The following is a 21,587-nucleotide window of genomic DNA, read 5'->3' as shown; positions in this document are numbered from 1 at the left end:
AAAACATCCCCACAGCATGATGCTGCCACCACCATGCTTCACCGTAGGCTTGGTATTGGCCAGGTGATGAGCGGTGCCTGGTTTCCTCCAAATGTGACGCTTGGCATTCAGGCCAAAGAGTTCAATCTTGGTTTCATTAGACCAGAGAATTGTGTTTCTCATGGTCTGAGCGTCCTTTGCGTGCCTTTTGGTAAACTCCAAGTGGGCTGTCATGTGCTTTTTACTGAGGAGTGGCTTCCATCTGGCCACTCTACCATAAAGGCCTGATTGGTAGAGTGCTGCAGAGATGGTTGTCCTTCTGGAAGGTTCTCCCATCTCAACAGATGAACTCTGGCGCTCTGGCAGAGTGACCATCAGGTTCTTGGTCACCTCCCTGACCAAGGCCTTTCTCCCCCGATTGCTCAGTTATGCCGGGCGGCCAGCTCTAGGAAGAGTCTTGGTGGTTCCAAACGTCTTCCATTTAAGAATGATGGAGGCCACTGTGTTCTTGGGGACCTTCAATGCTGCTGAAATTGTTTGGTACGGACAATTCCTTCGACCTCAAGGCTTGGTTTCTGCTCTGACCTGCACTGTCAACTGTGGGACCTTATATAGACAGGTGTGTGCCTTTGCAAATCATGTCCAACCAATTGAATTTACAACAGGTGGACTCCAATCAAGTTGTAGAAACATCTCAAGGATGATCAATGGAAACAGGATGCACCTCAATTTCGAGTCTTATAGAAAAGGGTCTGAATACTTAATAAATAAGCTATTTCTGTTGTTATTATTTTTATATATTTGCAAAAAAACTGTTATCACTTCGTCATTCTAGGGTATTGTGTTTAGATTGATGAGGAAATGTTTTTATTTAATACATTTTAGAATAAGGCTGTAAAAAGTGAAGGGGTCTGAACACTTTCCGAATATACTGTATTCCTTCATCATAAGACCATTCTTTATCCTCAGGGAGTTCTAGAGTTTATAAATGACTAGCTGGTTCTTGAGATCAGAATGTAAGTAACACTTAGCAGGGCACAGTGATTGGCATCTGTCATTACCTATAATCTGTGGTCTGATGAGTCCCATAGGCGTGTCTGTGCCAGGGTCAGTTACAGACTTGGCAGTAAGTACAGTACACACCTGAAGTGTGTGATCTGGTTCTCCAGCAGAACACGCAGCCTTTCCTTGATATTCTCAAAGCGCTCCTTCTCCTCCACAGTCACCGTCCCTATCCCGTCAGGCCTGAGGGGCATACAGTACCATATAGTTTATATGGTTGGAGCATGGGGCAGGAAACACCAAGGTTGTGGCTTTCATTCCCACATAAAGTACAATGTATAAACAGTATGTATTAATTGGAAGATCCCTTTGGACAATTGTTTTTGCTAAATGTTATATTAGTATCATCATAATGTCCCAAATCAGAGTAGACAGTATGGCCACCACTGACACAGTAATCACAGGGGTCACACAAGGGTCAAACGCTCACTGGAGGTCTAATTGAGAATTTCAGCTAACATAATACACGTGCAGTATCTAGTTATATGTCCACAGCAGAGCCTACAGTTCAAATCCAGCGTATGTGTGGTGTATTCTACAGGTAAGAGCCAGCCAGCTATCTGAGAGGATGGTTACATTTACATTTACATCATTTAGCAGACGCTCTTATCCAGAGTGACTTACAAATTGGGTTACAGAGAGGAGGGGGGGGGGGGGGGGGGGGGGGGGGGGTAATTACTGCTTCCCCCCTGCCCCCCACACACCCCCATGCCAAGCTGTGGCCCCCATCGTGTCTGACAGAAGGAGTACCCCCCCCCCCCCTCCTTTCTCACTCTCCTTCAATAAGATGACATCCTGGGCCCGGTGACAACAAGCATGTCACGTCTCCTGCTCCTCAAGCCGCTGTCACGGCGACCAGTGCCTCCTCTGTCACATGCACTCACGTTCCCCTGTGCTCACGTTCCCCCATCCTCAGCCGTGTCACTAACTATAAGGAGATAGGCCCCTCACCCATGCTCCCTCTGTGTGTGTGTGTGTGTGTGTGTGTGTGTGTGTGTGTGTGTGTGTGTGTGTGTGTGTGTGTGTGTTTTTCAGGCTATGTTTGTCAGTGTTTGTGTTTTTGTGTGTGTGTGTTCATCTGAGACATGTCATAAGAAATAAAAAGCCAAAGCCTTTAATAACATGGTATGTGATGTGTGTGTGTGTGTGTAATCTCTGCCTCTGACAGTTCGTCAAGAAAAAACGAATTAGATAATTTCACACTAATTATGCCTAGCCTTATTTTCTGTTCCTACACAGCTTTCATAACATTTTCATAACCTCTATTGTCATGACTACATGGAAATCAGACGTCATTTGTCATAGAGCGATCAGAGAAACTAATAACATCAGAGGAAAACCACATCAGAGGTTTCCACAATACATGACTGGAGCTGAATTACAGCCAAATCACAAATTGACTCGTACATCCAATTAAAAAAGATAAAGGCCATATTTAACTGGTATTTTTAACATTCAAACACCACATTTCCAAAGCGTTACCTAAACTAACTGGAGGTGGAATTAAATCAACTCCAACCCTTAAACAGACTATTTACTCTCAATTTACTCCTAGGCTACTGTACTCCCTATAATATTCAGTTCATGCCCTGTAGCTATAAGGCTATTAGGTTGTGGGTGGGTGAGGGGTGTAAGGGGGGTCAGGGTGGTCTTGGCCAGAGAGGGGTTTCTCTCGCGGGCAGCACGGGGCTGTCATGGTCATGGGGACTGGAGGCGGGCTGGTCTCGGACAGTGGCAGGAGACACTCGCCCGTCACCCATGATGACCTGTCATCCTGTCATCCCTGACCTTCAGGCAGACTGGCCGGCTGGAGAGCTCCCACTACAGTACAGTACAGTACAGTTCTCTCTCTCTCTCTCTCTCTCTCTCTCTCTCTCTCTCTCTCTCTCTCTCTCTCTCTCTCTCTCTCTCTCTCTCCTCTCTCTCTCTTTCTCTCTCTCTCTCTCTCTCTCTCTCTCTCTCTCTCTCTCTTCTCTCTCTCTCTCTCTCTCTCTCTCTCTCTCTCTCTCTCTCTCTCTCTCTCTCTCTCTCTCTCTCTCTCTCTCTCTCTCTCTTCTCTCTCTCTCTCTCTCTCTCTCTCTCTCTCCTCTCTCTCTCTCCACCCTCCACCCCCCCCCACTCCCATCCTCCTGTCTTGGAGCTACACCCATCTCTCTGTCCAGCCTGATCATAGGACTCAAACAGACAGCCCACCTCAGCTTGATCACTGTCTGTCACAGGATGGGGGAGGGAGGGGTTGGGTAGGAGGAGTGTCAGATTGGGGCAGACTGACAGACAGCTGCCCATGACCTTCGCCCCTCACTGTAGTGACACTAGCTTGTTTATGTTGACTAGAGATCGAGCCATGATTACGACATACAAAAGTCTGGGCAGATGTACATAAACACACACGCACATACAGTACCAGTCCAAAGTTTGGACACACCTACTTTTTTTTACAAATAAAGAAAAACCCTTGAATGAGTAGGTGTGTCCAGACTTTTGACTGGTAGTGTACATACAAACGTACATACGTATGCAAGTACACATGCAAACACAGACATTTTATTATTTAAAAAACAAAACACTTGCAATACTCATTAATTATTTCAATATTTCAACTACAGTATTTAATCTTGTTACAACACTCATGTCACTAAGGTCGGGTGGGAGTCACAGTGGATCTATCAGGGAGGAATGCACGTTCACATGTGCATCAGAACTTCCTATTTCCTAGTTGTGATGTCGGAAAAACGACTTTGTTTCATTCAAAACTGGATTTGTTATCATCTTTTGGTTGAACAGGTCAAAGTCAGTGCTGAAAAGTCATCGGCAACTCGGGCAACAACATTTACTCAGAGTTTCCCACTTGAAATTTCGACTTGGCGGGTCATTCAAGTAAAACTTCCCAGTTGGAACTAGGAATTTCCGATAACTCCAATAGCACGTGAACGCGGGAGAAGCAGCACAGACTCTTACCTTCTGGGCCAAGAGGCAGCCTGGGACTTGGAGTCCTTTTTTTTCCTAAACTCCATGATTTTGAGTTCCCTCTTGGGGGGGGTGGGGGTCTCTGGGGTGGGGGGGTAAAGGTAGCTCTGAAGCTCTGCCTCGGTTACAGGCCAGTTTAGCAACTCAGACAGTCTCTGACTACAGGTTACATGAGGGAGAGGCAGGGGTGATGTTATGAGAGCAAGCAAGGGAAAAAAAGAGAAGAAGAGAAAAGTAATAATGGCAAACAAAAATAATAACAGACAATGACAAACAATTCATTGACAACAGAAGAACAGACAACTAAGAAAGAAGAAAAATGTAATAATATACACAAATCCCAACTGAACATGAGAAACTTAAAATCATAAGTGACTGAAAAAATTATATTAGAGAAAGTAAGCTTTGACTGAGGCAACAAAACAACAAGCATGGGATTGGGTGGCTTGGTGATGTATACTGGTCCAGATGATTGCATCCAAAACTGGGATACAGGGTGTTGGGTGGAATACACACTGGGTTACAGTCTTCTCTGAATGAGATTGATTTTTTATAGAAGGTTGGTTGTAGAGTGGCTTCTCTGAGCAGGGATTCTTGGTTTGCTTTCATATGCATAACATGAATTCCTGTTAGCATTTCTGAGAGAGAGAGAGAGAGAGAGAGAGAGAGAGAGAGAGAGAGAGAGAGAGAGAGAGAGAGAGAGAGAGAGAGAGAGAGAGAGAGAGAGCGAGCGAGAGAGCGAGAGAGAGAGAGAGAGAGAGAGAGAGGAGATAGCGTAGAAGGAGAGCTGTACGTCAGTTCTCTGTACCTGTTGCCGTGGACGTGTGATGCACAGAAGGCAAAACTGTAGTGTAGCAGGGTGGGGTCGATCATAGCCCCGTTCTCCGCCCGCTCCAGCAGGTCGCCCAGGTAACACAGGTGTCTGTGACACCCCCGCACACCATTACGAGCACAGTACTCATCCATGACAAACACCTGGCCTGGACTGAACCAGCCCTGCAACATTGACAAAAGAGGGGGGTGTTCAATGATAGAATAACTTATACAGTGAGGGAAAAAAGTATTTGATCCCCTGCTGATTTTGTACGTTTGCCCACTGACAAAGAAATGATCAGTCTATAATTTTAATGGTAGGTTTATTTGAACAGTGAGAGACAGAAAAACAACAAAATAATCCAGAAAAACGCATGTCAAAAATGTTATAAATTGATTTGCATTTTAATGAGGGAAATAAGTATTTGACAAACGTACAAAATCAGCAGGGGATCAAATACTTTTTTCCCTCACTGTATGGGATCACATCTCAAAGAAAAATAATGAGGGAACCTCTACACTGTTAACCCTTTTCCTCACCAAACAGGAGTAGGAGTCATTGAGCCTGTGGTCCAAGGTGAGGCGCTGCACCATCTCAAACAGGGAGGAGTGGTCGAAACTACAGGGGTTGGCTGAGATGAACTCATCCATGCCGTGTTTCTGTGCCCGGTCCGCATCTGTGTCCATCCACCCCAGAGAGAGAGAGACAGCCAGCACACATGGAGGGAGAAATCCAGAGAGGAGTTAGGTATATCAGAGGATGTGAATTGCTGAAGGAGTGAGAGGGCGAGAGAGCGTCACTCAAGCAGTGTGAGGGCCCTATTCTATCAAAACCGTTAAGCAGGTTTACGTGAGACACAAATACTGTATACATACAGTATATATATATGTTTTACTGTATACATCAATGGCTTATGGGTGAAACTATACAGACACTCACAGGCCAATAATAATGTTACATTTGTTCTTCGCTTGCACACCTGGTTAGCGGTTTAGATTGAATAGCGCTCTCGTACAGTACGCTTCTTCTGGGGGTGGGTTGTCTGGTCAATGGAGAGTTTCAGTATGGGGTTCATTGTCAACTTGCAGGTGGAAAGAGCTCTGGGCCAAAGGAGTGGTGAGTAGGAGTGGATGCGAGTTGCAGCATAACCAATGCAGATGGGTCATTCCTGTGGTCATGCATGACTAGTTCTATTCTGTCTCAGGGTTTTCTCTGCATAGAAAAGTGTTGGGCGGGCCGCCTAAAAGTTTTTCCGGCCGCCTATGTCCAAACAGCAAAAAAAAAAAGAAAATGGGATGGAAAAACGTTTTCAGTGTAAACTTAAATGACTAAAACCAGATATACAGTATGTAGAAAAGATAATGGACCTATATATTTTTTAATAAGATCAAGTTTGAGAACTAACAATCACCAAAATAAAAGCTAGACAGTCAAGGAGAATCTAAATCAAAAATAAATGATGCAGGAGTATTTTTGTCATGGCATAGGGCCCGCATTGATTTTGCCATGGGAAAATGTGTAGAATTGCAGGACATTAGCTTTAAAACGGCAACATTTTGTCACTGCAGCCTCTATGATTTTCAGTCGGTAACCGAACCATTGGCCACACAATTGGCCACGCCCCCACCACACCCACCTACTAAACCCCATTTTGATCCAGAAAAAACCCTGCTGTCAATCTCATTATTACAACGTTGGTCCAGTTTCCCTTGATAAAGGCTAAAGTTAATGTCTGTGGGGTCTTTATCTCTACACAACAGTGTATGTTCTCCCCGCAAATCTCAGGTCCCCTCATATGTGATCCTTCAACCTGAGCATATATAAACTCTCTGAAAGCAGCCTTTCTAATTGTATCCTCACATGATTGAGTGCAACCTGTGAGGTGCGCTAGCTAGACCCATCTCCTTTCCCCTTCCTTCCTCCCCCTGCTCTGCTCAGCCCATGGGCACATGACCCCTGGGGTCTCCCTAATTAAACGCCCCCCTGTGCCAGTAAAATAGGGCCTGGGACAGAGGAACCCCCTGCCCATGCACCCCTTTGTTCAGAGAGGGGGCTAAATAAATTTGACAACACATTTTCACTTTCCTTCCCAGTGAGTGGGCTTAGGCATTACATCAGGGTCTGGTTAGAATTGGAAGGCTGCCTGTTAATCCTTGCTCCGGCCATCTACCGCTATTTTTATTCTAATGGCCCGTTTTAGCCAGGGCTTAGGGACTGCTCTGTAGGCCACATATCCGCAGGTCACAGCTATTCTAAGCAGCAGTCTGGATAAATAGCCTATGCAGCTGCCCCTCCCGAGACAAGGCTTTACATGTCAATAAAGAGACAACACCACTTATGGAGCATTAACAACAGTTTAAATATAGTGAAACAAATTAGTTTTCGCTGCAAAGTGGATACACACACAATCTTATTTTTACACTTAAAATGTGTTCAGACATAGTGATATAAAAAAAAATATAAAATGTTTTGGGATGTTTTTCTGAAATTCTAAATCACACCAAAGTTGAATGTGACATACACATAAAATCATGAACAATAAATTACTTTGACTATAGAATATCATTTTTATAATATAAAACTCAGAAAATATAATAATACAGTATTACTTTTGTTTTCTCCATTGACCTCGACCTCATTGTTGAGTGAAACCCAATGTGGCGCCCTGCCAGCTGTCAATCACCAAGGGAACAAAGACTGTGCTGTTATGATGCTTATGATCCCCAACTCCCAAATCCAAAAGGTGACTTTGTGTCCCTCTCCTCTGTGACTGGTGGCCTGTCATGTCTATTTGACATTCCAGCGGTGGAGTGGACATGGGCGCTTTGGACAGTAACAGACAATGACACTAGTCACCCCCGTCTGTCTAGGCAGGGGAAGGACAGACATGACAATGATTGATGGATGCTACTCATTTATAGATCCCTGCACTCACTAGGAGAGTTGAGAGCAGAGCATTTGGGGCTATTTAGCGTATGACTTATTTTTTTAAAGGTTTGACCACCAACGGATATGTACATTGTAAAAGTGGTAGTAGTGTTAGGGCAAGTTTTAATCCAAGGTCCGTCTGTAAGGAGTGGAGAAGACTGAAGTAGCATATGATACAGGGAATTGCATGACATCATGAACTACTTGTTAGCATTCAGAATACTCCAGATACATATTTGCCAGCTCTTATTTAGCAGCAAGAAGAAATAAAGAGAGAAAGGCAGGAATTGAGCCCTCTTCAGTAAAGCATGGATATTCCACTGTAAATAACACCTGTCAATTGATTTGGACTTTTAAGCAATTTGGAACAAACATATCAAACTGTATAGTGTCTATAAAGTGTGTAGCCAAATTGCATTCGTCTGGAATATCTTTATATATATATATATATATATATACACTACCAGTCAAGTTTGGACACACCTACTCATTCAAGGGTTTTTCTATATTTGTACTATTTTCTACATTGTAGAATAATAGTGAAGACATCAAAACTATAAAATAACACATATGGAATCATGTAGTAACCAAAAAAGTGTTAAACAAATCAAAATATATTTTATATTTGAGATTCTTCAAATGATGACAGCTTTGCACACTCTTGGCATTCTCTCAACCAGCTTCATAAGGTATCACCTGGAATACATTTCAATTAACAGGTGTGCCTTCGTAAAAGTTAATTTGTGGAATTTGTTTCCTTCTTAATGCGGTTGAGCCAATCAGTTGTGTTGTGACAAGGTAAGGGGTGAATACAGAAGATAGCCCTATTTGGTCAAAGACCAAGTCCATATTATGGCAAGGACAGCTCAAATAAGCAAAGAGAAATGACAGTCCATCATTACTTTAAGACATGAAGGTCAGTCAATACAGAATATTTCAAAAACGTTGAAAGTTTCTTCAAGTGCAGTCGCAAAAACCATCAAGCGCTATGATGAAACTGGCTCTCATGAGAACCGCCACAGGAATGGAAGACCCAGAGTTACCTCTGCTGCAGAAGATAAAGTTACCAGCCTTAGAAATTGCAGCCCAAATAAATGCTTCACAGAGTTCAAGTAACAGACACATCTCAACATCAACTGTTCAGAGGGGACTGTGTGAGTCAGGCCTTCATGGTCAAAATGCTGCAAAGAAACCACTACTAAAGGACACCAATAAAAAGAAGAGACCTGCTTGGGCCAAGAAACACGAGCAATGGACATTAGACCGGTGGAAATGTGTCCTTTGGTCTGGAGTCCAAATTGGAGATTTTTGGTTTCAACCGCCGTGTCTTTGTGAGACGCGGTGTGGGTGAACGGATGATCTCCGCATGTGTAGTTCCCACCGTAAAGCATGGAGGAGGAGGTGTTATGGTGTGGGGGTGCTTTGCTGCTGACACTGTCTGCGATTTATTTAGAATTCAAGGCACACTTAACCAGCATGGCTACCACAGCATTCAGCAGCGATACGCCATCTCATCTGGTTTGGGCTTAGTGGGACAATCGTTTGTTTTTCAACAGGACAATGACCCAACACACCTCCAGGCTGTGTAAGGGCTATTTTACCAAGAAGGAGAGTGATGGAGTGCTGCATCAGATGACCTGGCCTCCACAATCCCCCGACCTCAACCCAATTGAGATGGTGTCACGCCCTGACTCTGGGGACTCTTATTTGTTGAGTCAGGGTGTGATTTTCTATGTTGTATTTTCTATGTTTGGATCTAGTATGTCTAGATCTATGTTGGCCGGTGTGGTTCCCAATCAGAGGCAGCTGTCGCTCGTTGTCTCTGATTGGGGACCATACTTAGGCAGCCTATTGGCACTAGTGGGTTGTGGGATCTTGTTCCGTTTAAGGTTTGTTGTGTGTTACCTTAGGACTTCACGTGTCGTTGGTTTATTGTTTTGTCGTTGTGTTTATTCGTTATAATAAACATGTATGCATATCACGCTGCGCCTTGGTCCGTCCCGTCCTTCAACGAACGTGACAAATGGTTTTGGATGAGTCGGACGGAAGAGTGAAGGAAAAGCAGCCAACAAGTGCTCAGCATATGTGGGAACTCCTTCAAGACTGTTGGAAAAGCATTCCAGGTGAAGCTGGTTGAGAGAATGCCAAGAGTGTGCAAAGCTGTCATCAAGGCAAAGGGTGGCTATTTGAAGAATCTCAAATATAAAATATATTTTGATTTGTTTAACACTTTTTTGGTTACTACATGATTCCAAATGTGCTATTTCATAGCTTTGATGTCTTCACTATTATTCTACAATGTAAAAAAATAGTAAAAATAAAGAAAACCCCTTGAATGAGTAGGTGTGTCCAAACTTTTGACTGGTAGTGTATATATAAAAAACACAGATTATTTAGCAAACCCAAAAAACATATAGTAAGTGGGGTTTTTTTAATCTTGTTTTTCTCCCAAGAGTTAGCATTTGCAGTGTTACATTATACAGTGAACATATGCAGGTGTGAACTAGCAAGTAGTTATTTGGTAACATTTCACTGATTGCTTCCCAAAATAATTGTGCATAGACCACACTGTTTAATTCATGACACGGCACTTTTAACAGGGTAAGTACCAGCTGCTGAGAGACACAGGGGCCTCCAGTAGTTGTCAAAAACAACCACTTCATTGAATTCATTTACGTCCTAAATTCTACTGCAATTATGTGAAACATCACTATCGATAAACCATTGTAGTTTATGTTGTGGGTTTTAGCCCTGTTTCTGCCTAAACCCTTTATCACTATATTGGTAATTAAAACTGTTGGAATATATGAGTTGATGATGGCAGTGATATTTACTATTATTGGTATTTGAAATATATGATTTGAAAATTGTAACACTCTGGCTCCAGGGACTCTGATTGTTGAGCCAGGGTTGTTATTTTCATTTAGGGTGTCTTTTGTTTTGGTGTTGTATTTCTAGGTTTGCATGTCTGTGGGGTGTATTTCTAGGTTGTATGTTGTCATCAATGACTCCCAATCGGAGGTAACGAGTGTCAGCTGTTGGCTCGTTATCTCTGATTGGGAGCCATATTTAACTGTTATGTTTTCCTGTGGGGTTTGTGGGTTTTTGTTTCCGTGTTGCTGTTTGTTGTATTCAGCATAGAACTTCACTGTCGTCTATTTTGGTTTATTGTTTTCGATCGTGGTTTCTTTTATAAATAAAGTCTACGATGTTCGCTCAACACGCTGCGCTTTGGTCTCATCCTTCAGACGATCGTGACAGAAAAACCCACCAAAAGAGGACCAAGCAGCGTGTCCAGGAGCCGAGGGTCTGGACATGGGAAGAGCTTTTGGACGGAAAGGGGTCCTGGACGTGGGAAGAAATCCTGGACGGTATGGATCGCCGTCCATGGAGCGAGACAGAGGAGAGGCGAAGGCGAGAGGAGCAACGGCGTCGGCAGGGCCAACGTCGTAAGGACGAGAGGCAACCCCAAGAAATTTTTGGGGGGGGGCACATGGCTTGGGCGACGGAGCAGCAGGAGGCTGCCACAAGGGAGAGTCAGAAGGCGGCCAGGTTAAGGGGGCTGACGGAGGCAGAGAAGGGTAGGATTCAGTGGGCTACCAGGTCAAGGGGGCTACTGGGTAAAGCAGAGAGGGAAGGTGTTGAGGCACGGCGTGAGGTACTGGGGTGTGTAACCAGTTCGGTCCGGCCCGTTCCTAGTCCCAAGGTGCAGCCAGTAGTGTGTGTTCCCCGTACGGTACGGCCTGTTCCTACTCCACGCACCAGGGATACGGTGCGCTTCGCCAGCCCAGCCCGGCCTGTTCCTACTCCTCGCACCAGGGATACGGTGCGCTTCGCCAGCCCAGCCCGGCCTGTTCCTACTCCACGCACCAGGGAGACGGTGCGCTTCGCCAGCCCGGCCCGGCCTGTTCCGGCCACTCGCACCAGGGATACGGTGCGCGTCGCCAGCCCAGCCCGGCCTGTTCCTGCTCTCCGCACTAGGCGTGAGGTGAGTCCCCAGGGTCCAGCATGCCCTGTTCCGGCTCCCCGCACTAGGCGTTATGGGAGTCCCCAGGGTCCTGCATGCCCTGTTGCTTCTCCCCGCACTAGCCCTGAGATGCGTGTCCTCAGCCCGGTACCTCCTGTTCCGGCACCACGCATCAGGCCTACGGTGCGTCCCCAGGGTCCAGCATGCCCTGTTGCTTCTCCCCGCACTAGCCCTGTGATGCGTGTCCTCAGCCCGGTACCTCCAGTTCCGGCACCACGCACCAGGCCTACGGTGCGCCTCAGACGGCCAGAGTCTGCCGTCTGCCCAACGGGGCCTGAACTGCCCGTCTGCCCAACGCCGTCTGAACTGCCCGTCTGTCCAACGCCGTCTGAACTGCCCGTCTGTCCAACGCCGTCTGAACTGCCCGTCTGCCCAACGCCGTCTGAACTGCCCGTCTGCCCAACGGCGCCTGAACTGCCTGTCGGCCCAACGCCGTCTGAACTGTCCGTCTGCCCAACGCCGTCTGAACTACCCGTCTGTACAGAGCCTACAAAGCCGCCCGTCTGCCATGAGCCTTCAGAGCCGTCCGCCAGATCGGAGCCGCTAGAGCTCTCCGCCAGACAGGATCAGCCAGAGCCTTCCGCCAGACAGGATCAGCCAGAGCCTTCCGCCAGACAGGATAAGCCAGAGCCTTCCGCCAGACAGGATCAGCCAGAGCCTTCTGTCAGACAGGATCAGCCAGAGCCTTCCGCCAGACAGGAGCAGCCAGAGCCTTCCGTCAGACCGGATCAGCCAGAGCCTTCCGCCAGACGGGATCAGCCAGAGCCTTCCGCCTGCCATGAGCAGCCAGATCCGTCAGCCAGCCATGAGCAGCAGGATCCGCCAGAGCCAGCCAGCCAGGATCCGCCATTCAGTCCGGAGCTGCCCCTCAGTCCGGTGCTGCCACTTAGTCAGGTACTGTTCCTTAGCCTGGTGCTGGTCCTTATCCCGGTGCTGGTCCTTAGCCCGGTGCTGCCCCTTAGCCCGGTGCTGCCCCTTAGCCCGGTACTGGTCCTTAGTCCGGTGCTGCCCCTTAGTCCGGTGCCGCCCCTTAACCCAGTGGGGTGTAGTTGGGGGGTGGTAATGTGTAGGAGGCTAAGTAAGTGGGTAATGACTATGGTGGGGTGGGGACCACGACCTGGGCCAGAGCCGCCACCTGGACAGACGCCCACCCAGACCCTCCCCTAGACGGTATGCTGGTGCGCCCGGAGTGCGCACCTTTAGGGGGGGGTACTGTAACACTCTGGCTCCAGGGACTCTGATTGTTGAGCCAGGGTTGTTATTTTCATTTAGGGTGTCTTTTGTTTTGGTGTTGTATTTCTAGGTTTGCATGTCTGTGGGGTGTATTTCTAGGTTGTATGTTGTCATCAATGACTCCCAATCGGAGGTAACGAGTGTCAGCTGTTGGCTCGTTATCTCTGATTGGGAGCCATATTTAACTGTTATGTTTTCCTGTGGGGTTTGTGGGTTTTTGTTTCCGTGTTGCTGTTTGTTGTATTCAGCATAGAACTTCACTGTCGTCTATTTTGGTTTATTGTTTTCGATCGTGGTTTCTTTTATAAATAAAGTCTACGATGTTCGCTCAACACGCTGCGCTTTGGTCTCATCCTTCAGACGATCGTGACAAAAATACAAGTTGGTGTTTGGAAATTGACCTTTCTAAGAGGGGCGTTAATGTTCAATTAAGTTAGAGAGAGAGAGAGAGAGAGAGAGAGGGCGAGAGCGAGAGAGCGAGAGAGAGAGAGAGAGGGGGCAAATATGCAGATATGCAGATAGTATAACCAAAGCAAACCAAACAAAATCAGAGTTACATGCATCCTAGTCTGGTAAAGAAGTGAATCCTTAAAAGAATCAAACAGAATCAAAATAAACGTTTTCTAGAGCGGTCTAAGACATAGAGATAAGATAAAGAGACTGAAGAAAATAAGAGGAGGACGACAGGGAGGAGAGCACATTGCTTTGGTCAGATAACCAGTGTGCATTATCTGAGCTGTGCCAGCAACAGGGAAGCACTTACCCTTGAATCCAGCTACGAGATAGCGGGGTAAGAAGGAACAAACCAGAGAGACATAAAGACAGAGAGCAGACACAGAGATCTGACCTACAGCAGCTGGGCTAGGGACCAGGGACACACACAAAGCGAGAGAGAGAGAGAGAGAGAGAGAGACAGAGACAGAGAAAGATACAGAGACAGAGAGAAAGAAAGTGGGGGAAATAGCTCATAACAAAAAAAAAAACACTGATATAATGGGACACAGGGGAAGAGAAACCGTAACCAAAAAAGAGGAAAAACGGAAGAGATGAATATAGATATACAGTTAGGGAAAAAGGTATTTGATCCCCTGCTGATTTTGTACATTTGCCCAACGACAAAGAAATGATCAGTCTATAATTTTAATGGTAGTTCTATTTGAACAGTGAGAGACAGAATAACAACAACAAAATCCAGAAAAACGCATGTCAAAAATCTGATAAATTGATTTGCATTTTAATGAGGGAAATAAGTATTTGACCCCCTCTCAATCAGAAAGATTTCTGGCTCCCAGGTGTCTTTTATACAGGTAACGAGCTGAGATCAGGAGCACACTATTAAAGGGATTGCTCCTAATCTCAGTTTGTTTCCTGTATAAAAGACACCTGTCCACAGAAGCAATCAATCAATCAGATTCCAAACTATCCACCATGGCCAAGACCAAAGAGCTCGCCAAGGATGTCAGGGACAAGATTGTAGACCTACACAAGGCTGGAATGGGCTACAAGACCATCGCCAAGCAGCTTGGTGAGAAGGTGACAACAGTTGGTGCGATTATTCGCAAATGGAAGAAACACAAAAGAACTGTCAATCTCCCTCGGCCTGGGGCTCCATGCAAGATCTCACCTCGTGGAGTTGCAATGATCATGAGAACGGTGAGGAATCAGCCCAGAACTACACGGGAGGATCTTGTCAATGATCTCAAAGCAGCTGGGACCATAGTCACCAAGAAAATAATTGGTAACACACTACGCCGTGAAGGACTGAAATCCTGCAGCGCCCGCAAGGTCCCCCTGCTCAAGAAAGCACATATACATGCCCGTCTGAAGTTTGCCAATGAACATCTGAATGATTCAGAGAACTGGGTGAAAGTGTTGTGGTCAGATGAGACCAAAATCGAGCTCTTTGGCATCAACTCAACTCGCCGTGTTTGGAGGAGGAGGAATGCTGCCTATAACCCCAAGAACACCATCCCCACCGTCAAACATGGAGGTGGAAACATGATGCTTTGGGGGTGTTTTTCTGCTAAGGGGACAGGACAACTTCACCGCATCAAAGGGACGATGGACGGGGCCATGTACCGTCAAATCTTGAGTGAGAACCTCCTTCGCTCAGCCAGGGCATTAAAAATGGGTCGTGGATGGGTATTCCAGCATGACAATGACCCAAAACACACGGCCAAGGCAACAAAGGAGTGGCTCAAGAAGAAGCACATTAAGGTCCTGGAGTGGCCTAGCCAGTCTCCAGACCTTAATCCCATAGAATATATGTGGAGGGAGCTGAAGGTTTGAGTTGCCAAACGTCAGCCTCGAAACCTTAATGACTTGGAGAAGATCTGCAAAGAGGAGTGGGACAAAATCCCTCCTGAGATGTGTGCAAACCTGGTGGCCAACTACAAGAAACATCTGACCTCTGTGATTGCCAACAAGGGTTTTGCCACCATGTACTAAGTCATGTTTTGCAGAGGGGTCAAATACTTATTTCCCTCATTAAAATGCAAATCAATTTATAACATTTTTGACATGCGTTTTTCTGGATTTATTGTTTGTTATTCTGTCTCTCACTGTTCAAATAAACCTACCATTACAATTATAGACTGATCATGTCTTTGTCAGTGGGCAAATGTACAAAATCAGCAGGGGATCAAATACTTTTTTCCCTCACTGTATAGTGAAACTAATAGATATAGATAGAGAAGGGAGATCATGTGATAACAAATATTGAATAGGAGAGAGCGAGAGTGATAATGAAAACCACATTTAGTGACGATAGTAGAGAGAGTTAGGGAGTGTTCTCTTCTCCATATTAATGTAGACACTGCGCTGTGGTTGCTTCGGGTTACATAAAATACACTGTTACACACACATCCCTAGGTAAACAATCAGCATCCAGGATAAGACCCACCCTTTGTATAATTTAAAATACACACTTGTGTCATGTGGAGAGAAAAAAATAGAACAAAACAGGTTACCTCGAAAAGGAGTCCAATGAAATCTCTATCTCGACAGATATAGAGTTAGATTAGACATAACAGCAGTGTATATTGGGGTGGCAGATTGCTGGGTACTGTAGTTCTTTGTGAAGCTGAAACAATGAGAGCTACCGTGAGTGTGGTGGGCCTCGTGGGCACAACAGGGGGTGACACTTACAGAACTGGGAGATGGGTGCGTCTAGCTGGGGTGCAGATCCGGCTTTGTTGTTGAGTTTCTGGACCTGGGTGGGGGGGATGGGCTTGTGAGACTGGCCCGTGGCCCGGTACATGGCCTGGACCCACAGGATGCGGTCCTGCTCATCATCACTGGCAAAGATCACAGTATCGCCCTCCTTCACTGCGTTGAAGAAGGTCCTCCCACCATCCAGACCTAAGGAATAAATCCCTGTTAGCAGTGTTTGTAGGGCTAGTGCTACTGGTAAATACCAGTGCCATATATTTAGGCCCTGGTAGTCATTTACATTTTAGTCATTTAGCAGACGGTTTTATCCAAAAGCGATTTACAGTAAGTGCATTCATCTTAAGATAGCTAGGTGAGACAACCACAGTAGCACAAGTACTATTCTAACAAGTAGTGAGTCGTGGTAGTTACTGTATTTCCAGAAAAGGTATCTGACTTCTATTTGCACAGGCTAAATTCCCAAGAGAACAAATGGTTGGTGGTTATTAATGTAGGTCACAAATACTTTATTTGCACTGTAAAGCCAGATTGTGATTATCTTACCTGCCTGAGGGTCGTGTGCATGTTTTGTGTGTAGAGCTGTCTAAGTTAACCAGTTAACGTTTTGTAATTTTAGTACACTATTTTTGAATGCGATCAAAATACACTAAAAACATCCAAAATACATAATCCAAAACAACAGTGATGACTTTGAGGTTAAAGAAAGTGTGCTTTGTCAAATTAAATGATTTTGCTAACCATTACAAAATCAATCAATCAATATGCTTGTAATGTTTGTTGTATACAAATCTTAAATTACAGCTCAATTTCATCAAATTCTGAATGAGCAATTAATTGTGATTAATCACAACAAATCCTTCGATTAACTCGATTGCATTTTTTAAATCATTTGACAGCCGCAGTTGTGTGTTACCTGGCTGAGGGTCGGTGTAGTCAACAGTGTAGCCGTCCAGTTGGAGCAGCTCCACAGGCTCTGCCTTCTTCTCTCTGTAGCTGCACATGGCAAAGGTGTACTGGCTCACCTGTACCACAAAGGGAGGGGAGAGAGGGCTACTATTAGTTACTGTACATTTTATTCATAGTACTATTCCAACTGCCATTTAACTAGTACTTCTTAAGATAATGCATAGTACAATGAGTACTGGGACTCCAAAAATGTAATAGGATTGGTAAACTACTTAGTAATTACTATGTAACTACCATTTTAGTATACCAGGTAAATAACAGACTGAAAGAGAGCATAATATCTTATCAGTTGTCCTTACCCCCATTGTACTTTAACCTTGATCTCACAGATAACACATTTTCTTTAACCCAGGCATTGGACCACTTGTTTGTGATAACCAACCGGGATTAATGGGTTAATGAGCCAATCACCAGGCATAACTGGTGACCAGATGCTGGTCAAGATAGGCATATGGGAAAGCAATCTCTCTGTGTTTGTGTGTGTGTGTGTGTGTGTGTGTGTGTGTGAGAGAGAAAGAGTATGGGAGGGGATAAGTGACAGCTGTGTTTCCCACTCTTGAACCTCTTGTCAGTAATGTGTGTGAGTGTGAGTGGGTATACAAGGATAATCACATTATAATTAGATGAATGAAGTGGCCAAACCAGGGGAAGAGTGGCTGGTTCAAGTTTGGTTCATGGCTGGTGGAGAGACGGTGACAATGTACAGTGCCTTCAGAAAGTATTCATACCCCTTGACTTATTCCACATTGTGTTGTGTTACAGCCTGAATGGATTCTTTAAAAATCTACATACAATACCCCATAATGACAAAGTGAAAACATGTTTTTAGAAATGTTTGCAAATGTATTGAAAATTGAATACAGAAACATCTAATTTACATAAGTATTCACACCCCGAGTCAATACATGTTAGATCCACCTTTGGCAGTGATTACAGATGTGAGTCGTTCTGGGTAAGTCTCTAAGAGTTTTGCACACCCGGATTATACAATATTTGCACATTTTATTAAAACAATTCTTCAAGCTCTGTCAAATTGGTTGTTGATCATTGCTAGACAACCATTTTCAGGTCTTGCCATTGATTTTCAAGTAGATTTCAGTCAAAACTGTAACTCGACCCCTCAGGAACATTCACTGTCTTCTTGGTAAGCAACTCCAGTGTCGATTTGGCCTTGTGTTTTAGGTTATTGTCCTGCTGAAAGGTGAATTCATCTCCCAATGTCTGTTGGAAAGCAGACTGAGCCAGGTTTTCCTCTAGGATGTTGCCTGTGCTTAGCTCCATTCCGTTTCTTTTTTATCCTGAAAAACACCCCAGTCCTTAACGATTACAAGCATACCCATAACATGATGCAGCCACCACTATGCTCTTGCCCCAAATATAACACTTTGTATTCAGGACAAAAAGTTAATTACTTTGCCACATTCTTTGCAGTATTACTTTAGTGCCTTGTTGCAAACAGGATACATGTTTTGGAATATTTGTTATTCTGTACAGGCTTCCTTCTTTTCACTCTGTCCATTAGGTTAGTATTGTGGAGTAGCTACAATGTTGTTGATCCATCCTCAGTTTTTCTCCTATCACAGCCATTCATCTCTGTAACTGTTTTAAAGTCACTATTGGCCTCATGGTGAAATCCATTAGTGGTTTCCTTCCTTTCCGGCAACTAAGTTAGGAAGGACGCCTGCATATTTGCAGTGACTGGGTGTATTGATACACCATCCAAAGTGTAGGTAATAACGTTACCATGCTTAAAAGGATATTCAATATCTGCTTTTTAGAAATGTTACCAATCTACCAATAAGGGCCCTTCTTTATAAGGCATTGTAAAACCTCCCTGGTATTTGTGGTTGAATCTGTGTTTGAAATTCACTGCTTGACTGAGAGACCTTACAGATAATTGTAAGTGTGGGGTACAGAGATTAGGTAGTCATTTAAAAATCATGTAAACACTATTATTGCACACAGAGTGAGTCCATGCAACTTATTATGTGACTTGTTAAGCAAAGTTTTACTCCTGAACTTATTTAGGCTTACCATAACAAAGGGGTTGAATACTTACTGACTCAAGACATTTCAGCTTTTAATTTTGTATTAATTTGTAAACATTTCAAAAAACATAATTCCACTTTGGCATTATGGGGTATTGTGTGTAGGCCAGTGACACAAAATCTAAATTTAATAAATGTCTAATTCAGCCTGTGACACAACAAAATGTAGAAAAAGTCAAGGGGTGTGAATACTTTCTGAAGGCACTGTATGTTTCCATGAACAGCAACATGGTGCGAGTGTGCATGTGTGTTTTAAAAGTAACTCATGTTGATGAGAGAGAGAAGAGAGTGAGTATTTATGTGCTTGTGAGTGTACAGTATGTATCTATCCAGCGCGGATACAGTGATATTCTGGATTATTACGTTATTCTGCTACAGACAGGGACAGAGAGAGAGGTGGAGGGAGGGGATCAGAGAGTAAGGGGGCGGGTGGTCAAGGTGCTGTTGCCAGGGCCGTTGCCATGGCGGGGTTATGGCCCTGACTCTGTCACTCAGCGTGGACAGACGAGTGCGGGAGTGACACCCTGTCACAAGAGATGGGAGCCTGACTGCTAGGTGCCAGTCATGCCACGACAACCCGCGGATCCCGGCCAATCCTGCGCCATTGTCACCTCTGCTGCAAGTGGCAGCTCTCATTGGCTGCAGCCTGCCTCTGTGTGACAACAGATATTCACTGTCAGGGCTCTGATGAGGCCCCGGGTGGAGCTCGCTGGGCCGCTGGGACACTACCCAGCTTCACGGTGCCCCCTTGCCTTCGGGACATCACTGGGGCACATCAGAACTCCCCCTCTCCTTCCTACCCCCTCGCCTGCCTCTGTCTCTCCCCCCACTTCCCCCTCACGTCCCCCTGCCTGTTAATGTTTGGGCCTGTCAGGGCCAGGCGAGACAGACACAGAGACAGACAGAGAGACAGACACAGAGACAGACACAGAGACACAGAGCAGGAGGCAGAGAGAGACTCTATTGGCTCAGAGGTTGGCTGACCTGCTGTCAAACTGACCGTTAAAGGATTCTTAAAGACTTTGCTCCCTGATTACCCTACATGCTTTGTTCTTATAACCTTGTTATTGTTGAGAGTCTATAAATTGGATTGTGTGATGTGGTGGGGCGTGGGTGGGGGGCAGACCAGAGATATGATCAATGTGGTTGTTTGTCAGTATGTCACCTGAAGAAACTCTGGAACACCATAGCCCCCCCACCCCCCAAACTCTATCCCCCAGTTGTCATAATCAACTGCTTAAAAACTTTACTCCAGAGCTAGTGCATAGCAGCAGAGAGAGAGAGAGAGAGAGAGAGAGAGAGAGAGAGAGAGAGAGAGAGAGAGAGAGAGAGAGAGAGAGAGAGAGAGAGAGAGAGAGAGAGAGAGAGAGCAAGAGAGCAAGAGAGAAAAGAGAGAGAGAAAAAGAGGGGGTAAGTGAACAGAGAGGGAAAAAGAAAAGAGAGAGTGAAGGAAGAAGGGAGGGAGAAAGACCCAGAGTGCGGAGGGGAGCTGAGTGAGAGAGTGGCTGCTGCCAGCTGTGTTGGAGGGCAGCCTCCAGACTGCTGAATAATTAGACTTCACTTTACATTATAAAAAACTGGTTTATGGCTCCAATCTGTTCTGTTGAGCAGGGACATGTCAGGGCATTCAACTAGCCAGCTACCACTACAGGCAGGATTAACTCTATCTGAACAGGGTGAGGGTAGGAGGGGGGTGGCGTGTTGCTGATGCTGTTTACGTGTTGCTGACGTGTTGTTGGCATGTAGCTGACGTGTTGTTGGCGTGTTGCTGCCATGTTTCATCGGTGATGCCAGCGTCCATCACCCAGCACTGTAAATTATCTACTCACTCCATGTAATTAACAACTCATGAATAATTCGACAGGAAACTAATATCTGAAATAAATACCCCCCAGTGTAAACTGTGCTATTTATGAGTATCACGGCAAATGTCAATCAAACGGCATTTAGTGCGTGTGTGGTGTGTGTGTGTGTACAAGACCTGGGTTCAATTACTAATTACTTTCACATACATTTCGAAGTAAGTATTCAGATATATTATTTTGTTGAAAAGACAAGTAGTTGAATATTGGAATGTATTTGGAAACACTTGGAAAGTATTGACATGTATTTGAAAATACTAAAATACACTGACTCAAATACACTCATTTATTTTTTGGGGGTGATCCAATTGACATTTTAGTCATTTAGCAGACGCTCTTATCCAGAGCGACTTACAATTAGTGCATTCCCATGCATTTAACCCATGTATTTGAAAATACTGTCAAATAGTATACTATTTATATTAAATTATTTGAAAATACTTTCAAATACTTCCAATAGAGGTAGTTGATTCGGGCCACTCAAACACACAGAAAATAATAATAAAATACACATCCAGTGTGCAGGTCTG

General features: G+C 45.0%; 1 protein-coding gene across 1 annotated transcript in view; it reads right to left on the bottom strand.

The window, feature by feature from the left end:
• Window positions 1-21,587, bottom strand: part of cadpsa (Ca2+-dependent activator protein for secretion a) — a gene marked incomplete at both ends in the record, with an annotated part of 176,643 nt that overhangs the window by 73,107 nt on the left and 81,949 nt on the right. Inside the window, 5 exons of the mRNA XM_084173711.1 lie at window positions 1,123-1,224; window positions 4,817-5,004; window positions 5,362-5,498; window positions 16,158-16,370; window positions 17,095-17,203. Coding sequence (XP_084029837.1) covers window positions 1,123-1,224; window positions 4,817-5,004; window positions 5,362-5,498; window positions 16,158-16,370; window positions 17,095-17,203 — 749 coding nt within the window. The remainder of the gene's footprint in view (window positions 1-1,122; window positions 1,225-4,816; window positions 5,005-5,361; window positions 5,499-16,157; window positions 16,371-17,094; window positions 17,204-21,587) is intronic.

This window comes from Coregonus lavaretus (genome assembly GCF_964263955.1).
Source record: "Coregonus lavaretus genome assembly, chromosome: 12".
NCBI lineage: Eukaryota > Metazoa > Chordata > Actinopteri > Salmoniformes > Salmonidae > Coregonus > Coregonus lavaretus.
This window is presented reverse-complemented; position numbering and strand designations above follow the sequence as displayed.